Source organism: Erinaceus europaeus, chromosome 2 (assembly GCF_950295315.1).
Source record: "Erinaceus europaeus chromosome 2, mEriEur2.1, whole genome shotgun sequence".
Taxonomy (NCBI): domain Eukaryota; kingdom Metazoa; phylum Chordata; class Mammalia; order Eulipotyphla; family Erinaceidae; genus Erinaceus; species Erinaceus europaeus.
In genome coordinates, this window is record NC_080163.1 from 181,497,620 (window position 1) to 181,519,374 (window position 21,755).

At 43.4% G+C, this 21,755-nt stretch overlaps 1 protein-coding gene across 4 annotated transcripts in view; it reads right to left on the bottom strand.

Moving 5' to 3' along the window:
- Positions 1-21,755, bottom strand: part of CEP89 (centrosomal protein 89) — a 67,811-nt gene that overhangs the window by 41,443 nt on the left and 4,613 nt on the right. For all 4 annotated transcript variants that reach the window (XM_060185674.1, XM_060185673.1, XM_060185671.1 and 1 more), the window contains exons 2-6: positions 19,132-19,238; positions 13,603-13,761; positions 8,342-8,528; positions 1,932-2,037; positions 181-206 (exon numbers count right to left, since the gene is read on the bottom strand). In XM_060185674.1, the coding sequence (XP_060041657.1) occupies positions 181-206; positions 1,932-2,037; positions 8,342-8,528; positions 13,603-13,761; positions 19,132-19,238 (585 nt within the window). The remainder of the gene's footprint in view (positions 1-180; positions 207-1,931; positions 2,038-8,341; positions 8,529-13,602; positions 13,762-19,131; positions 19,239-21,755) is intronic.

Sequence of the window (21,755 nt, forward strand, 5' to 3'; positions counted from 1 at the left end):
TCAAAAGATTTTGTTTGTTTTTACTGAGGGGGTTAAAGCTTCACAGTGCAGTCACTGACACTTGCATATGATGTTATTATGCACCAGGACCCCATAATTCTCTTCCACCCCTCTTTCCTCAAAGTCCTTTGCTTTGATGCAGTACATTGAGAAAATCAGTTTTTAACAAACTAATCTTACCTTTACATTCAGAAAACCTTTACCATCTGATTTTAAAAGAGAAAAAAAGAAAAACACATTTTAAAATATAGGCAGTTGACAGTGGAAAGAGTACAATCACTGAAAATCACTTTTGTGTGTGTGTGTGTGTGTGTGTGTGTGTGTGTGTGTGTGTGTGTCTCCAAGGTTATTGCTGGGGCTTGGTGCCTGCACTACAAATCTACTGCTCCTGGAGGCCATTTTTCCTATTTTGTTATTCTTGTTGTTGTTATTGTTGCCGTAACTGTTGTTGTTGTTGGATAGGACAGAGAGAAACTGAGAGAGGAGGGGAGACAGAGAGGGGAAAGACAGACACCTGCAGACCTGCTTCACTGCTTGTGAATCGACCCCCTCCCGCTGCAGGTGGGGAGCCAGGGGCTCAAACTGATCCTTACTCAGGTCCTTGTGCTTTGAGCCATGTGCGCTTAACCCGCTGCACTACCACCTGACCCCCTGAAACTCACTTCCTATGATGAGCCAAACAAGAGACTGGGAGGCAGAGGAGCCTGTGTGAGACCACATAGTGAGCAGATCCTGGAGCCAGGAGGAAGCTAGACTCCATAGACTACTCATCAGCCTGGCTCATGCCTAGTCACATGACTTCAGGGCCAAGGCAACACTCTGTGTGACTTCTGAGCCTTTCCAATGCAGCCCGACTCCACCTCTCCTCACTTCCATCTGCTGTTCCTCAGGTGGGCTGAGGCTTCACTCCTACCCTGCCCAGCCAGTGACTAACTTGGTTAGAAAAACAGCTGTTCCTTGAAGGAAAATGTTTTAATGATACAAAGGCTGGCCAGATAGTTCACCTGGACAGTGCGCCTGCTTTGTCAAGCGTGAGAGCCAGGTTTGAGCCCAATCCCCACCGCTTTGGAAGACGCTGTGGTTTCTTGTGCTCTCTGCCTTGTTAATTATTTATTTGATAGGACAGAGAGAAATGGAGAGGAGCAGGAGAAATAGAAAAGGGGGAGAGAGAGGTACCCGCAGCACTACTTCACCATTCATGAAGCTTCCCCCCATAGGTAGGGAGCAGGGGCTAGAACTGAGGTCTCTGTGCATAGCAATATGTGTGCTCAAATGGGCGCACCATCGCCCAGTCCCCTGCCTTGCTCTTTCTATCTAAAAGTCCCCCCAAGAGTTGTGAAGCCTTGCAGATAGTCACAGATAAACAATTAAAAAAAAAAGATACAGACACATATAAAATCTGTCTAGTTATTTCAAGATCTTACCACTCAGGGTTTCCTTCTTTTCCTTACACACACACACACACACACACACACACACACACACACACACACACAGAGACACACCACAGTACAGGAATTTCCTCCCATGTCATAAAGCCTCTCATGTGGTGCTGGGGCTTGAACCTGGGCTACACACATGTCATGGCACCCACCCTACTCTGTGAGCTCTCTCCCCAGGCCTAGTTATTCATTTCCTCTTTATGAATACACATTCATAATTAAGGTACTCCAGAGACAGAATAAGTTTATGGCCTAGTTTGCTTGCATCCTTGGTAACAATAACAACAACAATAACTATAACAATAAAACAAGGGCAGCAAAAAGGGAATAAATAAATTAAATATTGTAAATAATAAAGATTCCGACTTTAAATCATGAAACCACAGTATGGAAATACAGCAGCCACACACACCCAATTAACTGCTAGTGCTATGAACATTTTTTTTAAATTCAAATAGTTTGTATGCTTTTTTTTTTTTTTTTTTTTACCTTTTTCTTGTGTATTTTGGGACTTACGTGGCGATTCTGGAAACCCATCTTGTTTGGAAATGTTTTCCTCATCTTCACTGTCCACCCCATGAGATGAAGGTAACTTCTGTTAACAGAAGACAGAAGAGCAAATATGACTGGTGGTATCTGTATCGCATTTCCTTCTGACTGGGCTGATTCAGCTCCGCGGGTGTCCCCTTCCTCCCTCACCTCTCCACAAGGGCACTTCCTGCAGCTTTTCAGGCTCAGCTGAAGAGAATCGATTCTTAGTCTCTGTCTCTTGGCTAAGATCAGGTGTAAGATTTGTCATTATAGCCCTTTTATCTATTCAGATTATTGTCTTATAATAATCTATATTCAGAGTCTATCTATTCAGATTATTATTTCTTTACCAGAGCACTGCTCAGCTCTGGCATATGGTGGTGTAGGGGATTAAACCTCGGACTTTAGAGCCTCAGTCATGAGAGTCTTTTTTTAAAAAAATTTTATTTATTTACCCTTTTGTTGCCCTTGTCTTTTTTATTGTTGCTGTAGTAGTAGTTGTTGTTATTGATGTCGTTGTTGTTGGATAGGACAGAGAGAAATGGAGAGAGGAGGTGGAGACAGAGGGGGAGAGAAAGACAGACACCTGCAGAGCTGTGGTGGCCTATGAAGCAACTCCCCTGCAGGTGGGGAGCTGGGGGCTCGAACCGGGATCCTTATATTGGTCCCTGCGCTTCGCGCCACCTGCCCTTAACCTCTTGTGCTACCGCCCAACTCCCCGAGAGTCTTTTTACATCACCATTATGCTATCTACCCCTGCCCCAGAATATTTCTTAGACAATAAATTTTGTTTGTTTTGGAACTGATCAAGAATTCTTAATTTTTTAATACAACAAGAGAACCACACTCATGCCTGGGTCCTGAAGTACCAAATTCAATCCCTGACACCACCACTAACCAGATTTCAGCAGTGCTCTGGTTAAAGAAAAAAAAAATTATTTATTTATTTTAAAATTATTTCCCTCAGACTAGAGCATATCTGTGGAAAGTGTAGAGAAGACACTTTTTTCCCTTCAGTTTAGTTGAAGGTTAATGGCTTACAGCACAATTGTCTATACATGGGCTTTCTTTCCCAGCTCGGCAACATGAGTGTCTGTAATACTCTCTCACTCCCAACCCCTCACCACCCCTTCAGGCTTCCTTCTTCCATTCCTTCCCCAGAATTCCTTGCTTTGAGGCAGTACCCCTCCCCCTCCAAGTTTCACCCTATGTTCCCCCCACCTGACTTTGTCTCCAGGCTTCACCTATGTGTGTAGTCAGCCGGCATTCCTCCCTATCTTCCTGGCTCATCTCACACAACATTTTTCCTTCAGGTTCTAAGCAAGGTGATGCTAAGGTTTGGGTTTTAGAGTTGTGGCAGAAAGTGAGTGAACCAAGAAAAAGACACTTTTTTTTCTTTTCTTTTAAGTAAAAGCAGCTATAGGTAGCATAATGGTTATGCAAACACACTCTTGTGCCTGAGGCTCTAAGGTCTCAGGTTCAATCCTCTGTGCTTCCAAAAGCCAGAGCTGAGTAGTACTCTGGTTAAAATACACACGCACTCCTATAAGCATTATCATCTTCAGAGCTGATGCCATCTAGTGACTAAACAACAGTTTTACATGGCACACATCCATTATTTTCTTTCTTTTTTTAAAAATATATTTATTTATTTATTCCCTTTTGCTGCCCTTATTGTTTTATTGTTGTAGTTATTACTGTCGTTGTTGTTAGACAGGACAGAGAGAAATGGAGAGAGGAGGGGAAGACAGAGAGGGGGAGAGAAAGATAGATACCTGCAGACCTGCTTCACTGCTTATGAAGCGACTCCCCTGCAGGTCTCCACTTGAACCAAGATTCTTATGCCGGTCCTTTCGCTTTGTGCCACCTGTGTTTAACCCGCTGCACTATTGACCGACTCCCTACACCCATATTTTCAAAGATAGATATTTTTATTGTATTAAAAATTCTAAGATTTCTTGCACCAAAGCAAAGGACTCTGGGGAGGGAGAGCACAAAGTGAAACATGGTGTATTGCATCAAAGCAAAGGATGACAGAAGGAAAATTCTAGGGGCCTATTATATAATGAAACTGTATGCATATGTCAGTGATTGTACTGTAAGACATTAACCCCCTAGGAAAAAAAAACCTCAGATTATAAAAAGGTAAATAAGATCAAATAAAATTACTTAAGAATTCTTGACCAGTTCCAAAAAAATTTTTTTTTTGTCTAAGAAATATTCTGGATAGATAAAAAGGCTATAAAGACAAATTTTAAACCTGATCTTAGCCAAGAAACTTAGGCTAAGAAATAATTAGACATAAGGGAGTCAGGCGGTAGCGCAGCAGGTTAAGCACACATGGCCGGCATAAGGATCCCGCTTCCCCACCTGCAGGGTAGTCATTTCACAAGCAGTGAAGCAGGTCTGCAGATGTCTATCTTTCTCTTCCCTTTTTGTCTTCCCCTCCTCTCTCCATTTCTCTCTGTCCTATCCAACAACAATGATATCATCAACAACAATAATAATAACTACAACAAGGGCAACAAAAGGGAATATTAAAAAAATAAAAATAATAATCAGACACAAATCTTTCTTTCACTTTTTCTTCCTTTATTTCAAAGAGATAGAGAGGCAGAGAGAGAGAGAGACACCAACCACAGTTTCCTTCAATGTGGTGGAGGCCAGGCCTGACCCTGTGCCATGCACATAGCAAAGCAGAGCAGTGTATTATCCAAGCAAGCTGTTTCACCAGCCCCATAAATATTAACTCTACAACGGGAAGATGGTCTGAATCCTACCTCTCTGCCTTTGCCTCTGAGTGGCTGGCTGAGTGGTTCTGGACAAGTTGTTTGTCCTATTTTTTCAGACTTACTCCAAGGGTGTGGAATAAATAAGATGGTGTATGTAGGCTGCCTAGCATCTATTCATTGTTCAATGTGTCTTTTTTTTTTTTTTTAGAGAGACAGAGACAGAGAGGGAGAAAGAGAGAGAGAGATGGAGAGAGAACACAACATCAACGTCTCCTTCGATAAGGTGGAGGCCAGGCTCAAATCTGGATTATGTGCCATGGCAAAGCAGCGCACTACCCAAGTGAGCTACTTCGTTGACCTCAAATCAATGAATCTGCTCTCACTTGTCTTACCCTGCTCAAGGGGGAGAAAAATCTAAACACAAAGCTGGGATAAAGCACAGTCACTTTCTACCTTAAGGGTCCATTCATTCATTTGTTCATGCCATCTTCAACTGGTCAGGACAATGGGCAATGATAAGACTCTGAAACTGCAACCAGTTATTAAAACTTCACCTCTCACTCCTGGGGTTGTGTGGAGGTTCCCGTTGCCTGGGATATATAAAAAACAGGAAGACTGGCACCTACACACTGTCAGTGGGAAGGTCAATTAGAACTATTCTGAAAAACAATTTAGTCATATCCAGTGTGGTCTAACACACAAACTTACACCTCCCAAACACGTGGAAGCAAACAGCCCAAATGTCCATCAGTCGAGAGCTGATAAATGAATTAGCACTGATCAATCACAAAACTGCAATACTGAGTGAAGAAGCCATGTGGCCGGGCTAGGTGGTGGCATATGTTACAATGAGCAAGGACAGGGTTTGAGCCCCTGGTCCCCACCTGCAGGGGGAAAGTTTCATGAGTGGTGAACAAGGGCTACAAGGGCTCTGTCTCTCTTTCTTATCTCTCCTCTCCTCTCCTCTCCTCTCCTCTCCTCTCCTCTCCTCTCCTCTCCTCTCCTCTCCTCTCCTCTCCTTTCCTCTTCTCTCCTCTCCTCTCCATTTCTGGCTGTCTCCAATAAATAAAGATAATAATAATAATAATAATAATAATAAAGAAGCCAAGAGGTGGAATTATTGGTTCAAAATGGTGATCTTTGTATAATTTTTCAAAAGATTGATTGACTGATGAGATGTTCATGCTGGAAGGTCCCAGGTTCAATCCCCAGCACCACCATAAACCAGAGCTCAAAAACATTCTGGCTAAAAAACAGACTGGCACAGTGGATAAGGTACTGGACTCTCAAGCTTACGGTCCTGAGTTCAATCCCCAGCAGCACATGCACTAGAATGATGTCTGGTTCTTTCTCTCTCTGCTGCTACTTCCTCATGAGTAAATAAATAAAGTATTTTAAAAATAGATCACAAGTAAAATAAAAAATGGAATGATACTATTTTTCTGACACTCTGTCCCAGTGATAATCCTGGTGAACAAAAAAAAGGAAGAAAGGAAAAACAAAGAAAGGAAAGGGCTCTGAATTCAGGTTTCCCATATGTGAGAGGGCAGGGAATGGAACTCGCCTCACAGTTAGTAGGACATGAGTGTATATAAGAGCTTAGAATAGGGAGTTGGGCTGTAGCGCAGTGGGTTAAGCGTATGTGGTGCAAAGCACAAGGACCAGCATAAGGATTCTGGTTCGAGCCCCGGCTCCCCACCTGCAGGGGAGTCACTCACAGGCAGGTCTGCAGGTTTCTATCTTTCTCTCCCCCTCTGTCTTCCCCTCCTCTCTCCATTTCTCTCTGTCCTATCCAACAACGACAACAACAATAATAACTACAACAATAAAACAAGGGCAACAAAAGGGAATAAATATAAAAAAAGAATTTTTTTTTTTAAAAAAGAGCTTAGAATAGCTCTTTTTAAAAAAATATTTCCTTTTGTTGCCCTTGTTGTTTTATTGTTGTAGTTATTATTGTTGCTATTGATGTCGTCATTGTTGGATAGGATAGAGAGAAATGGAGAAAAGAGGGGACGGCAGAGAGGGGGAGAGAAAGATAGACACCTGTAGACCTGCTTCACCACTTGTGAAGCGACTCCCCTGCAGGTGGGGAGCCTGAGGCTCAAACCAGGATCCTTATGCTGGATGCTGGTTCTTGCGCTTTGCACCACATGCGCTTAACCCGCTGCACTACCGCCTGACTCCCAGAATAGCTCTTACATGTGGTAAGTATTCAAAGGTCTGTTACAATGGGGAGCTGAGTGACAGTACTTCTCATCAAGCATACATTTGAAGAGGTTTCAACAAGCACACTGATACTGGCAAAGTGTTAAGGAAATTATGAACCTTTGGGTTCACACCAGTGAGCAGGAAATCTGTGTTAAGAATGTGAAGATGTTTATTTTTGAAAAACAAAGGACAGAGCTTTAAATTTTAGCCCAGTCAAATAGAATTTAAGACTGGACATGTGAAAAATTAAGCTCTTGTGGTCCGGGAGGTGGTGTAGTGATAAAACTTTGGACTCTCAAGAATGAGGTCCTGAGTTCGATCCCCAGCAGCACATGTGCCAGAGTGATGTCTGGTTCTTTTTATCTCCTCCTATCTTTCTCATAAATAAATAAAATCTTAAAAAAAAAAAAAGGGAGTCGGGCGATAGTGCAGTGGGTTAAGCACACGTAGCACAAAGCGTAAGGACGCCGGTTTGAGCCTCCGGCTGGCTCCCTACCTACAGGGGAGTCGTTTCACAAGTGGTGAAGCAGGTCTGTGGGTGTCTATCTTCCCCTCCTCTCTCCATTTCTCTCTGTCCTATCTAACAATGATGACATCAACAACAACAACAATAATAACTACAACAATGAAAAACAACAAGGGCAACAAAAGGGAAAATAAAAATAAAAAAAAGAAAAAAGAAAAAAGAAAAATTAAGCTTTTGGGGGTCAGGTGGTGGCACTCTCAGTTGAGTGCACACACTCCCATGCCTAAGGATTCAGGTTCAAGTCTGCAATCCTGACATATATGAAGCAGGGCTGCAGGTGCCTCTCCCCCGCCCCCTTTCTTACCTCCCCCTGCCTTCTCAATTTCTCTGCCCTATCAAATAAAAGGGAAAAAATGGCTGCCAGGAGCAGTGGATTCATCCTGCAGGCACTGAGCTCCAGTAATAACTCTGGCGGCAACATAAATAAATAAATAAATAAATAAATTTAAGTCCTCAAGGGAACTAGGATGTAACACAGTGGCAGGGTACAGTACTTACAAGTATGAGGTACCAACTTCAGTCCCTAGCACTATATATGCTAGAATGATGCTCTGGCTTTCACTCTCTCAGTAATAAATACATAAATTTGGGCTGGGGTGATAGCATAATGGTTCTGCAAAAAGACTTTCATGCCTGAGGTACTTAAGGTCCCAGGTTGAATCCCCAGCACCATCATAAGGCAGAGCTATGCAGTGCTCTGGTACAAAACAAAAAATAAAATGAATAATAAATTGAAACAACATAAATAAAATGTATGAATAAATCGAAAAAGGAAAAAAAAGTCCCAAACAAAAATCATCAAAGACAAAACAGGAAAAAGAATACCCTTACTAGTGTACTCTACATCCCTGACCCCAAGCTAATGTCACCGTGCATAAGTTCTGGGATATGATCAACACCTGATTTCTGCGTGAAGCGGCATACACAGCACCACACAGAGCTCCCTCTTCTTTGCAAGCGATGGCCTCCGACTCCATGTGGCTGTGGCTGGATGATGAGGACCTGTCAGAGTCCTCTTCCTCCCCATAGTTCAGCATTTCAAAGGTTGGTGAAGAAGTCTTTCGGAGGCCGATCTGCCAATCAAGTCTGTTTTAGAACATTAAAAAGCAAAATAAACAAGTTAAATTTCTTACACACTACACACTGGTATATTTCCATATCCTCAGCGCTCTGTCTCCAAGTCCCCATTTGTAGTTATAAGAACTGTAACTATGTTACAAAACAAGATAAATGCTGAAAGATTCAACCACTGCTTTGCATATTCATTTCTTTCTCACTTTTTACCTGGGCTCTTATTGTCACTATCACTGGTTACACATACAATTTGCTTTATCATTTGCAATTCTTTTTTGTTTGTTCCTTTGTTTGGTTTCTAGATAAGAAAAAGAAAAACAAAGAGGGGGACAGAGACAGGGAGAGAGAGAGATACATGCAGCTCTGCTTCACTGCTATGACGTTTCCCCTCTGTGGGGTGGGGTGGGGGAGCTGGAGGTTCAAACCTGGGTCCTTTCATGTAATACCAAGTGTGTGCTCAACTGGGTGTACCACCACCCATCCCCCCCACCCCATTAGCAATTTAAAAAAAAATTATATTTATTTATTTTCACCCTTGTTGCCCTTGTTGTTGTTTTTTAATTATTGTTGTAGTTATTGATGTCGTCATTGTTGGATAGGACAGACAGAAATGGAGAGAGGAGGGGAAGACAGAGAGGGGGAGAGAAAGACAGATGCCTGCAGACCTGTTTCACCGCCTGTGAAGTGACTCCCCTGCAGGTGGGGAGCCAGGGACTCGAACCGGGATCCTTAGTAGGTCCATGCGCTTAGTGCCACCTGCGCTTAACCCACTGCGCTACCGCCCGACTCCCAGCAATTTTTTTTCCCCTTTTACTTTTTATTGCCTGCAGGGTTATCTCTGGAGCTTGATGCCAGCATTACAAATCCACCAATCCCGATGGCTGTATTTCCTTCCCCCCACTTTCTATTTTATTGGGTGGGACAGCGAGAAATTGAGAGAGGAAGGGGAACTAGGGAGACTGAAAGAGACACACCTGCAAACCTGCTTCACTGCTCATGAAGTGTCCCTCCTTGCAGATGGGGATTGGACGCTCAAACCAGGGCACTGTGTGTGCTTAATTGGGTGCGCTACCACCCAGCCTACATTGACAAGATTTTAAAGTCAACCTTTTTTTTTTTTTTTTCCCTCCAGGGTTATCTCTGGAGCTCAGTGCCTGCACCATGAATCCACTACTCCTGGCGGCCATCTTTTTTCATTTCTGTTATTGTTTTTGGATAGGACAGAGAGAAATTGAAAGAGGAGGGGAAGACAGAGAGGGGAAGAGAAAGACAGACACTGGCAGACCTGCTTCACCAGTTGTAAAGCAACACCCCTGCCAGGGGCTCAAACCCAAATCCTTGAGTGGGTCCTTGCGCTTCATACTATATGCACTTAACCCCATGCATTACTGCCCAGCCTCCTAAAGGCAGCATTTGAAAACGTCAGACTCAAGTAGAGACATCAGTTTAGTTAGCCATTACCCTTAGCAAGGCATTCCCCCCATAATTTTCACTGTCAAAAATAACCCTTTAAGGAACAACTATAGGCAGAAAATATCTTACCTACAAAACCGCCATGTGGTAGACCATTGAGTAGAATGGTCTAGATGTCTTATGAATCTACATGCATACCACATAAAGTCACTTTCAAATATCATTTCCCGTGATCCAGGAGGTTGGGCAGTGGATGGGCATTGGGCTCTCAAGCATGAGGTCCTGAGTTCAGTCCCTGGCAGCACATGTACCAGAGTGATGTCTGGTTCTTTCTCTCTCTCCTCCTATCTTTCTCATTAATAAATAAACAAAATATTTTTTAAAAAATATATAATTTCCCATGGTCCAGGAGGTGGTGCAATAGATAAAGCATTGAATTTTCAGGCATTAGGTCCTGAGTTCAATCCCCGGCCGCACATGTACCAGAGTGATATCTGGTTCTTTCTCTCTCTCCTCCTAGCTTTCTCATTAATAAATAAAATCTTTAAAAAATACATTAAAAAATCATCTTCCTGGCCTATAGATACACTGGGAATAACTTTCTAAAATTTAGCCAAAGAATATAGATCATTGTCTTTAAATTTACATTTCTTACCCAAACAAACAAACAAAATCTTTTTCCATATATATTTGCATGTAAGTCAAATTCTCTATTGTGTCAAGCCCCTGGCTCCCCACCTGCAGGGGAGTCGCTTCACAAGCGGTGAAGCAGGTCTGCAGGTGTCTTTCTCTCCCCTTCTGTCTTCCCCTCCTCTCTCCATTTCTCTCGGTCCTATCCAACAACAACGGCATCAATAACAACAATAAAAATAAATAAATAAAATATATTTTGAAAAAAAATTCTCTATTGTGAATCTTTTTTTAAAATTTCTTGGGGGATTAATGTTTTACAGTTGACAGTAAATATAATAATTTGTACATGCATAACATTTCTCAGTTTTCCACATAACAATACAACCCCCACTAGGTCCTCTGTCATCCTTTATGGACCTGTACTCCCCCCTCACCAACCCCAGAGTCTTTTACTTTGGTGCAATAAATTGTGAATCTTCTGTTCCTGTCCTCTGTCCATTTATCTATTATACTTTGCTTCTAGCATGTCCACTCCCATCTGAAATTAACTTTTTTATCAACTGAGATGAAAAAAAACCCTGAGTTTTTAATGTCCTATCAGAATTTTCCTAGCCCATCAATTTTATTTTGACTATGTAATTTTAACATTCAGAAGATTAAAACATACTCAGCATAACTTATCGATTTAGAAGAAAATAGCAGTCATTTTGCTCTGCAAGCTTTGCTAAGACTGGAGATTGGATTTCAAGCTCTTATTTATGGGTCTATATAGATTAATCTCTTCTTTCAATGGGGATTCGTTTTGGTACATAAATTAGAACTGTCTCAAAGTTGCTTTTTCCCCTAATATAGCTAATCAAGATACTATTGAATCTTTCCCTTCCCCTTCGCTCTGTGGGGCTGCCTTTAATAAGATTCAACATAATGGGCTAGGGTGATAACATAATGGTTATGCAAAGAGACTTTCATGCATGAGGCATTAAGGTCTCAGGTTCAAGTCCTAGCACCACCATAAGCCAGAGCTGAGCAGTGTTCTGATTTATCTCTCTGTATGTCTTTCTAATTAAAGTAAATAACTAAAATATTTTTAAATAGAGGTTTTCAAAAAAAAAATTTAAGAATATTTTATTTATTTATTTATTCATGAGAAAGATAGGAGGAGAAAAAGAACCAGACACCACTCTGGTACATGTGCTGTTGGGGACTGAACTCAGGACCTCATGCTTGAGAGTCTCAACACTTTATCCACTGCGCTACTTCCTGGACCACAGAGGTGTTTTTTTTAAAAAATGGGTAAGATTCAGCAAGACTGTAAATACTAGGTTCACTTTAGGCCATGCGCCAGAGCTCCCCTCCCCCTTACTGAACCGATCCTCCTTCATTTTAACTACTTCAGCTCTGGCTTTTGTTCTTTCATGTGGTGCCAGTGAATGAGGCTATGAGCTTACACATCTGTAATATCAATAAGCTGCCTTCTTGCCCAATTTTTTTTTTTTTTGCCTCCAGGGTTACTGCTGGGGCTCAGTGCCTGAACTATGAATCCACTGCTCCTGGAGGCCATTTCCCGCCCCCCCCCTTTTGTTGCCCTTGTTGTGGTTATTATTGTTGTTGTTGATGTCGTTCGTTGTTGGGACAGGACAGAGAGAAATCAAGAGAGGAGGGGAAGACAGAGAAGGGGAGAGAAAGACAGACACCTGCAGACCTGCTCCACCGCTGGTGAAGCGACTCCCCTGCAGGTGGGGAGCCGGGGCCTCAAACCGGGATCCTTATGCCGGTCCTTGCGCTGTGCGCCACGTGCGCTTAACCCGCTGCGCTACTGCCCGACCCCCTCTTGCCCAACTTTTATCCTCTGTGTTTTCGAGTGAGAGGGTGAGGCATCAAAGCACTGCTCCACCATCCATGCAATTCCCTTGGTGCTGTATTCCCTTAGTATTCTCATGTGGTGCTAGGGATGGATTCCAGGGCCTCAGGCATAGTGAGGTATATATTCTACCAGCTGAGGCTCCTGGGCCCTCAGTTTCGGTTTTATCTTATTTATTTGCCACCTGGGTAATCACTGGGGCTGTATATCTGCAAGATTTCACTGCTGGTGAACTTTTTTAATGTATCCTTGAGACCGAGGAAAGCAGAAACAGAGAAAGAAGCTGTGCTAAAGTGATGGTGAAACTTCCTCTGTTCTCTCACATGGTGGTTTGGGGTTTGAACCCAGGTCTTTACACATGGTAAAGTGCATTCTACTGGGTGACCTGACTCCTGGCTCCCTCGAGTTTGTATTTTAAAATACGATTGGGCTAGTGCAGTTCTCCTTAAAGGTCAATGGTCTTTCTTTTCAGAATTCCTCTAAATATCCAGCACCACCCATAAGTCAACATAGGGCTACAATCAGTATGAGTGTTCCGAGAGGAGCTATACGAGAAGTGGTGAATGACATGGAGTTGTTGGCCATGGGTTCATGGGTTCTGTGCTGTTACGAAAATAACCCATAGTTATTTTGTTTTGTTTTGCTTTGGACAAGATAAGGCTGGGAGGTAGCACCGTGGTTTATGCAATAGTCTTTCATGTCTGAGGCTCAGAGGTCCCAGATTCAGTCTCTTGTATCACCATAAGCCAGAGCTGAGTAATGCTCTGGTTAAAATAACAATAGCAATAATAATGATTTGACAATATATACTCTAGAGAAAATTCGTGTGTGTGTGTGTGTGTGTGTGTGTGTGTTTCTGGGGCTTCATGCAACTGTGATACTACCACATCCAGGCCAACTTTTTCTATCCTAGATAGAAGAGAGACATCACACCACCACCCATGAATCCTCTCCCAGAGTTGTGGTGGTCCCAAGCAGTGCAAGCCTCAAACACAGGCCTTCATACTTAAGAAGGTGCATACCCTACCTGGTGAGCTATCTAGAGAAAATTCTTAACTTAAGAGCTATTCATGTCCCAAGACACAGATGAAGATAGCCTGAGTCCTGAGCTCTAGTGACAATCACAGGTGTGCCCACCTCTCCCCTGAGAGAAAGCAAAGCTAGCAATCTGGTCCTTACCGAGGCCTCACTGCTGAGGCGGTGGCATAGGGTTCAATGAAGCTGTCTTTGTCAGTGTTGGTTGCGTCACTCTCAGACCGAGACCTCCGGTGAGGCTGAGGAATGGCAACGGTCTGGCCGGTCAATGTTGTTGTTAGAATGGCTGCTGCCAAAGCAGATCTGGGGACAAAAACAAACAAACAAACAAACAAAACCATCTCGGTGAGATACTATCCTTCAAGCTGAAGGCTGAAGAAGATTCATGAATCAACAGAAAGTTACCTTCTCTTTATACTGTGCCCAGAGATAGCTATGTGCCACCAGAAAAGCTCATTTCATTCTCACAGCAACTGTGTGAGTAGATGTTAGATTTTCATTTTTCATAGAAGCTAAGTGACTTGCAGCATGGGAGGTGGCCCAGCGGCTGAAGCGTTAGCATCATAAGCCTGAGGTCCTGAGTTTGATACCTGTCACTGTGTGTGCACCACCACTCAGCCTCCTGTGTGCCTATTTTACTCCAACAATATACAGTTTATTTTGTCTTTTCATCCTCCTTGAGGCTTTGGTATTACAGGCTGCCATTTGTTTCCCCAGAAAAACAGGGAGGGAAAGAGAGAGAGAGGGAGAGAGAGAGAAACTCTGAGACCACAGCACTGAAGCTTCCTCCAATGCAGTTGGGGCCAGGCTTGAACCTGGGTTGCACACATGGCAAAGCAGGCACACAATACAGGTGGACTATTTTGTTGGCCTCCACCCACCCACCTACCCCTGCCATATAGTTTTAATTACAGTTGCTTTGCGATACAATTTGAAGTCAGGTAACATGATGTCACCATTTTTTTTCCTTGTGCCCTTCAGAACCGCATTAGCTAGTCAAGGACTCTTAGGAGTCTATATGAACCTTAGTGCTTTATGAATACAGCAGTTCGTGGGCAGAGACAGAAGGAGCTCACCATGTAGGGTGTATGTTTTGCCAGGTTCACAGCTCAGATTGAACCCTGGCGCTATCACATGAGAGGAACTGGAGAAAGCTCTTCTGTATCTCTTTCTGACTCCAAGCTGAATGAAAAAGTGCCCTGGAGGATCCTAGTTTGAGCCCCCGGCTCCCCACCTGCAGGGGAGTTGCTTCACAGGCAGTGAAGCAGGTCTGCAGGTGTCTATCTTTCTCCCCCCCCTTTGTCTTCTCCCCCATTTCTCTCTGTCCTATCCAACAACAATGACATCAAGAACAACAATAATAACTACAACAATGAAACAAGGGCAACAAAAGGAAGAAATAAATAAATAAATAAATAAATAAATAAATAAAGTGACCTAGAGTACACAAGGTCCTGGCTGCTCAATCAATAACAACAACAACAACAATAAATAATAGGGGCCAGGCAGTGGCATACCTGGTTGAGCACATATTATAATGATTTGAGGATGATCAAGTAGTGCTCTGACTTTCCCCCTCATAAATACAGGTACAACTTAAAAAAAAAATTACAGGGAGTCGGGCAGTAGCGCAGCGGGTTAAGCACCGGTGGCACAAAGCGCAAGGACCAGTGTAAGGATTCCAGTTCGAGTCCCTGTCTCCCCACCCACAGGCGAGTAGCTTCACAAGCAGTGAAGCAGGTCTGCAGGAGTCTATCTTTCTCTCCCCCTCTCTGTCTTCCCTTCCTCTCTCCATTTCTCTCTGTCCTATCTAACAATGACATCAATAACAACAACAATAATAACTATAATAATAAAACAAGGGCAACAAAAGGGAATAAATAAATAAATAAATAAATAAATATTAAAAAAAATTACAATCCAGTGCTGCTCAGTAGGATAGTGGCTTTCAGCCAGGCCTCCACCACAATGAAGGGAGTTTCAGTGCTACAGTGGGTTTGTGTCTTTCCTTCTCTCTCTGTAGTGCTCTTTCTATCTGTAAAAGTCAGAACAGTGAAACCATAGAGATGACCAAAAAAAAAATTACAGTAGTTGAGGAGGATGGTTTTGTGAAGCACAGAGGACTGTAGAGCTTTTTCTAAGGTCACAGAGTCCTTGAAGTACCATGAAGTGTGTGCTTTTCTAACCATCATGCTACTGCCACTGTTCCCTAAACCCTTAAGTCCTAACGACACAGCTGAAGGGTCGTGCACACAAACACTGAGGAGTGTGCAGACCTGAGAGGCCATCACAGTGAAGCTACTGCTTGTCAGCTGGGACTCTGGGCCCAAGGCTCGATCCTGAGCTCCAAATAGAAATGGCATTGGGACCTCTTGTCACTTAAAGAATGAAAGCACATGTTTCAAGATATTTATTTATTTATTTATGAGAAAGGGAGAAGGAAAGACAGACACACACACACACACACACACACATACATACACACACACGTAGAGAGAGAAATAGAGCATTACTTTGGTATATGCAGTGCCAGAGATCAAACTTGGGACTTCATGTGACAGTTTAATACCACACCCATTGCATCATCTCCTGGGCTGTAGAAATGATGTTTCTTTTTTCAAAAAATATTTTATTTATTTATTCATGAGAAATTATAGGAGAGAGAGAAAGAACCAGACATCACTCTGGTACATGTGATGCCGGGGATTGAACTAAGGACCTCATGCTTGAGAGTCTAATGCCCTACACAGTGCGCCTCCCGGACCACAGAAATGATGTTTCTAAGGTCCCAGAGTCCTTGGCACAGAGTGACACTAATAAGTGGCTGTTCTTCTTATCAAGACTCTAATGACGGGAAAACAAACAATAAAAATATGTGTCCCTGGTTATGGTGCAATGGATAAGGCACTGAACTTTTTTTTTAAATTTATTTTCCCTTTTGTTGCCCTTTTTTTTTTTTATTGTTGTTGTAGTTATTGATGTCATCATTGTTAGATAGGACAGAGAGAAATGGAGAGAAGAGGGGAAGACAGAGAGGGGTAGAGAAAGATAGACACCTGCAGGCCTGCTTCACCACCTGTGAAGTGACTCCTCTGCAGGTGGGGAGCAAGGGGCTCGAACCGGGATCCTTCCGCCAGTCCTTGAACTTTGCACCATGTGTGCTTAACCCGCTGCGCTACTGCCCGACTCCCGCGGCACTGGACTCTTAAACCTGAGGTCCCAAGGTCAGTCCCTGGCATTGTAAATGCCAGAGTGATGCTCTGGTTCTCTCTCTCCCACTCAGTGAATAAATAAATACAATTTTAAAATAAAGAAGGAAAAAGAAAATGGAGAGACAAAATAATTCACTTGGATACTGTACCCAGTCTCCAAAACTGGGTTGTACTCATAGGAAAGCAAATATACTACCCAAGTGAGCTATTTTACTAATACACACACACAATTTTTTTTTTTAAAGATGAGGAGGAGGGCAGGGTAGATAGCATAATGGTTATACAAACAGACTCTCATGCCTGAGGCTCCTAAGACCCAGGTTCAACCTCCCCACATCACCATAAGCCAGAGTTGAACAGTGCTCTGGTGTTTCTCTGTGTGTGTGTGTCTCTCTCTCTGAATCTCTCTCAAAAATAAAATAAATAAAATTTAAAGAAAGATGAGAAGGCTGGGGTGGGTGGGTGGGTGGGGAGAATACAGGTCCATGAAAGATGATGAATGACATAGTGGGGGTTGTATTGTTAAATGGGAATCTGGGGAATGTTATGCATGTCCAAACTATTGTATTTACTGTTGAATGTAAAACATTAATTCCCCAATAAAGAAATAAATTATTAAAAAAAAAAGAAAGATGAGAAGGAAAGATAGCACTTAAAGTATTGATACTGTGGTATTTTTCCCTCTCACCTTCTGTCACTTTCTATTCCATTTATTAATTAATTTATTTATTGTGATTACTAGTAGGTTACAAGTTGGTAAGATTACAGTGTATAGTTCCACACCACAACCACCACCAAGGATCTGTATCCCCACCCTCCCACCTCCCAAAGATAACCACCATAGTTCTCACAAGTCGTAGAAACAGTTTACTTGCTTCTGTTTTTTTTTTTTTAAGTTTATGTGCATCAGTTCTCTAGATTCCACATGAGTGAAACCATCTCATAGTTGTCTTTCACCTGTTTGTTTATTTTGCTAAGTATCACACTTACCTCCAGTTCTATCCATTTTGTCTCAAAGGTCAGAATATCACCTTTTTTTACTCTTTTTTTTTTATTGCAGAGTAGTATTCTATACAGTCTCTATCCCATAACTTTTTTAAAAAAGATTTTATTTATTTATTAATGAGAAAGATAAGAGAAAGAGAGAGACAGAGAGAGAGAGAGAGAAAGAAAGAATCAGACATCACTCTGGTACATGTGCTGCAGGGGATTGAACTCAGGACCTCATGCTTGAGAGTCTAATGCCTTAGCCACTGCACCACCTCCTGGACCACAACTTTTTTAAAAAAAATAATTTTTTTATGGGGGCTTGGCAGTAGCACAATGGGTTAAGCGCACATGGTATAAAGTGCAAGGACCAGTGCAAGGATCCCGGTTCAAGCCCCAACTCCCCACCTCCAGGTGAGTGGTGAAGTAGGTCTGCAGGTGTCTATCTTTCTCTCCCCCTGTCTATCTTCCCCATTTCTCTCTGTCCTGTCCAACAACAACAATAGCAATGACAACAATAACAATAATAAGAACAACAAGAGCAACAAAAAAGGGGGGGAGGAATGGCTGCCAGGAGCAGTGGGTTAGTAGTGTAGGCACTAAACCCCAGAGATAATCCTGGAGGCAAAAGAAAAAAATTACTATCTTTATTTATTTATTTATTGGATAGACAGCCAGAAATCAAGAGGGAAGGGGGGTGATAGAGAGGGAGAGAGAAAGGGAGAGACACCTGCAGCGCTGCTTCACCACTTACAAAGCTTTCTCCCTGCAGGTTGGGCCTGGGGGCTTGTGCACTGTAACATGTGCTGCGCTCAACCAGGTGCGCCACAGTCTGGTTCCCTCCCATAACTTCTGTAGACAGTCATCTGTTGATGGACATTTAAGCTGCTTCCACTCTTTGGCTACTGTGAATAATATGGCTAGCAACATAGGGGTGCGTATGTCCCTTAGAATTAGTGTTGGACTGTCCTTTGGATTCTTTCTCTATTTCTATCTGAAAAAGTTGGCCTGGGATATTGGAGCCCAGGCAATGTTAAGTAAATAAATAAACAAGCCAGGGAGATAGCTCACCTGGTAGAGCATGTGCCTTGCTACGTATGTGGTCAAGGTTCAAGCCCCAACACCACATAGGAGGTGCTACAGCACTGAGTTTGGTCTCTGCCTGTCTGTCTTGCCAGAGATCTGAATGAAAAAGCCAGACTGGGAACAGTAAAATTACACAAGTGCAAGGCTGCTGAGATCCACAAAAGAAAAATAAAAAGAAATGATACACATGGTTCAAATGCCCTTAAGCATGTGATCAACCTAAATACTTGGACTTTAAAGCTTTCTGTTTTGAAAAACACAAGCTGCATTTGGTTTAAGAAATATGAGCCTTCCAGGCACCTGAAAGGGACAGACTGTTTTCTTGTCAGATTCTATCATCTCCTGGCTGAGCACAGGGTAGCCCAGTGCCTGTTCATCTGAGACTCACCTTGGTCTCTCTGGAGAGGGGCTGGGGCTGCGGGGAGGAGGTGTTCGGGGCACTGCTGGCTTCGGGGCAATGCTGGCTGCAGGGAGAAGGCCATGGATGATGTGTTTCTGTGCAAATCAAACAAGGCAAAGTCACTGGGTGTATGGGCCCATCTGGTCCTCCCACCATGCCTCCCTAGAAGGGGAGCTCCGGGGATCCAGCTCCCCCACACCCCACCCCAGGCTATCTCCTACCCCTAGGAAGTGCCAGGGCAATCCCCCATCTCATCCTCCTGGAATGTCACTGCTAAGTCACCCTCTAGTGCCTCCAGGTACCTCACAGTACTGCCCTCCACGATCTACTCTCCTTCCACTCCCTACAAATGCATACTTTCTAAGAGCAGGCAAGCTTCTTTTTTGTTTTATGTTTTTTATATTTATTTATTTATTTATTTTCCCTTTTGTTGCCCTTGTTGGTTTTTTTATTGTTGTAGTTATTATTATTGTTATTGATGTCATCATTGTTAGATAGGACAGAGAGAAATGGAGAGAGGAGGGGACGACAGAGAGGCGGGGAGAAAGATAGACTCCTGTAGACCTGCTACACCGCCTGTGAAGCAACACCCCCTTTGAAGCAACAACCCCCCCCTCCGCAGGTGGGGAGCCCAGAGCTTGAACCGGGATCCTTACGAGGTCCTTGTGCTTCGTGCCATGTGTGCTTAGCCTTCTGTGCTACCTCCTGACTCCCTCTTTTTTGTTCTTTTAAAGAATTATTTGGGGAGCTGGGTGGAGTGCAGACAATACCATGTGAAAAAATCCAGGTTCAAGTCCCTGGTCCCCACTTGCAAGAGGGAAGCTTCAAGAGCGGTGAAGCAGTGTTGCGTTTCTCTTTCTCTATCTCCCACTTCCCTCCCAATTTCTCTCCATCCTGTCCCCTCCCCGACCCCGGAAAAAAAAATCCTTATTTTGGTCCTTGGGATGCTCTACCAACTGAACTATTTCCCAGTCCACTGGCAACCATCGGGTGTTCATCAGCCTTGGAATTCTATCATTAGCACTTTGATGAGTTCTGCTACTCTGCGTCTGTGAGAGAAACCACTGGAAGTTCTCTTTAGTTCTCTCACAGATGCAGAGTAGCAAAACTCATTTCTACACGGATCAAAGTCAGAAACCCCTGAGTTGGGCAACTGGGAGTCAAGTTTCTGAATGCAGCCCAATCTTTGCTTTCTAAGCACTGGCTACTTATATATCCTTACTAAAGGGAAAAGGCCCTAATAGCAATGAGGAAACCCTGTTGCCATCCTCGAGGAGGGTGAACACAGAGGGACGGCATCCACATACCTTGTTTATTTATTATTATTTTAATATTTATGTATTCCTTTTTGTTGCCCTTGTTTTATTGTTGTAGTTATTATTGTTGTTATTGATGTTGTCGTTGTTGGATAGGACAGAAATGGAGAGAGGAGGGGAAGACAGAGGAGGGAGAGAAAGACACCTGCAAACCTGCTTCACCGCCTGTGAAGCGACTCCCCTGCAGGTGGGGAGCCGGGGGCTCGAACCGGGATCCTTATGCCGGTCCTTGCGCTTAACCCACTGTGTTACTGCCTGACTCCCTTATTTATTATTTTTTTATTGCCACCAGAGATATCACTGGGCTTTGGTGCCAGCACTATAAATCCACCGCTCCTGGCGGCCATTTTTTCTTCTTCCAGTTTTATTGGATAGGAGAGAGAGAAATTAAGAGAGGAGGGGGAGATAGAGAGGGAGATAGAGAAAAGTAGACACCCGTAGACCTGCTTCACCACTCGTGAAGTGTCCCTGCTGCCCATGGGAAGCGGGAGTTTGAACCCAGTCCTTGCGCGGACCCTTGCGCTTGGTACTATGTGCGCTCAACTGGGTGTGCCACCGCCCAGCCCCCTACATACTTCGTTTATAACACAGAATTATAGGATGTGCCAAGGGAGAGGCAAAGACTCAGTGTTGCAGTGACCCAAGGAGAAAAAGGCCCCTTCAGGTCTGAAGACTTGCTTAGGGACCACTCATGCTGCTGTGAAGGACGTTCAGTCTGGGGCTTCCAAGACAGCCCCTGTTCCCATGAGTGAGAAATGTGAGGAAGTACATTCTAGGAAGGAAAAATGTGAACAACAGAATGATGCCAGATACCACTCACAGTGTTATTCTGGAAATAACAAGTACTTGGGCAAGGAAGATAGCATGGTGGCTATGCAAAACAGACTCACAAATCTGAGGCTCCCAGGTCCTAGGTTGAATCTCCTGCACCACCAGAGCTGAGCAGTGCTCTGGTAAAATAATAATAATAATAATGTTCATGATTAGTCAACAATTTATTCTGCATTATATCTTAACTCTTTTTCAGCCACCAGGTTCCATATGATAGCATGATGCCAACCTGACTGACTTCCTTGGGCAGAGGACCCCACCAATGTGTCCTGGAGCCTCACCTCCCCAGACGCCTGCCCGACTAGGAAAAGAGTGACAGGCTGGGAGTATGGATTGATTTGCCAACGCCCATGATCAACGGGGAAGCAATTACAGAAGCCAGACCTTCCACCTTCTGCATCCCACCTTCTGCATCCTGGGTCCATATTCCCAGAGGGATAAAAAATAAGAAAGCTATCAAGGGAA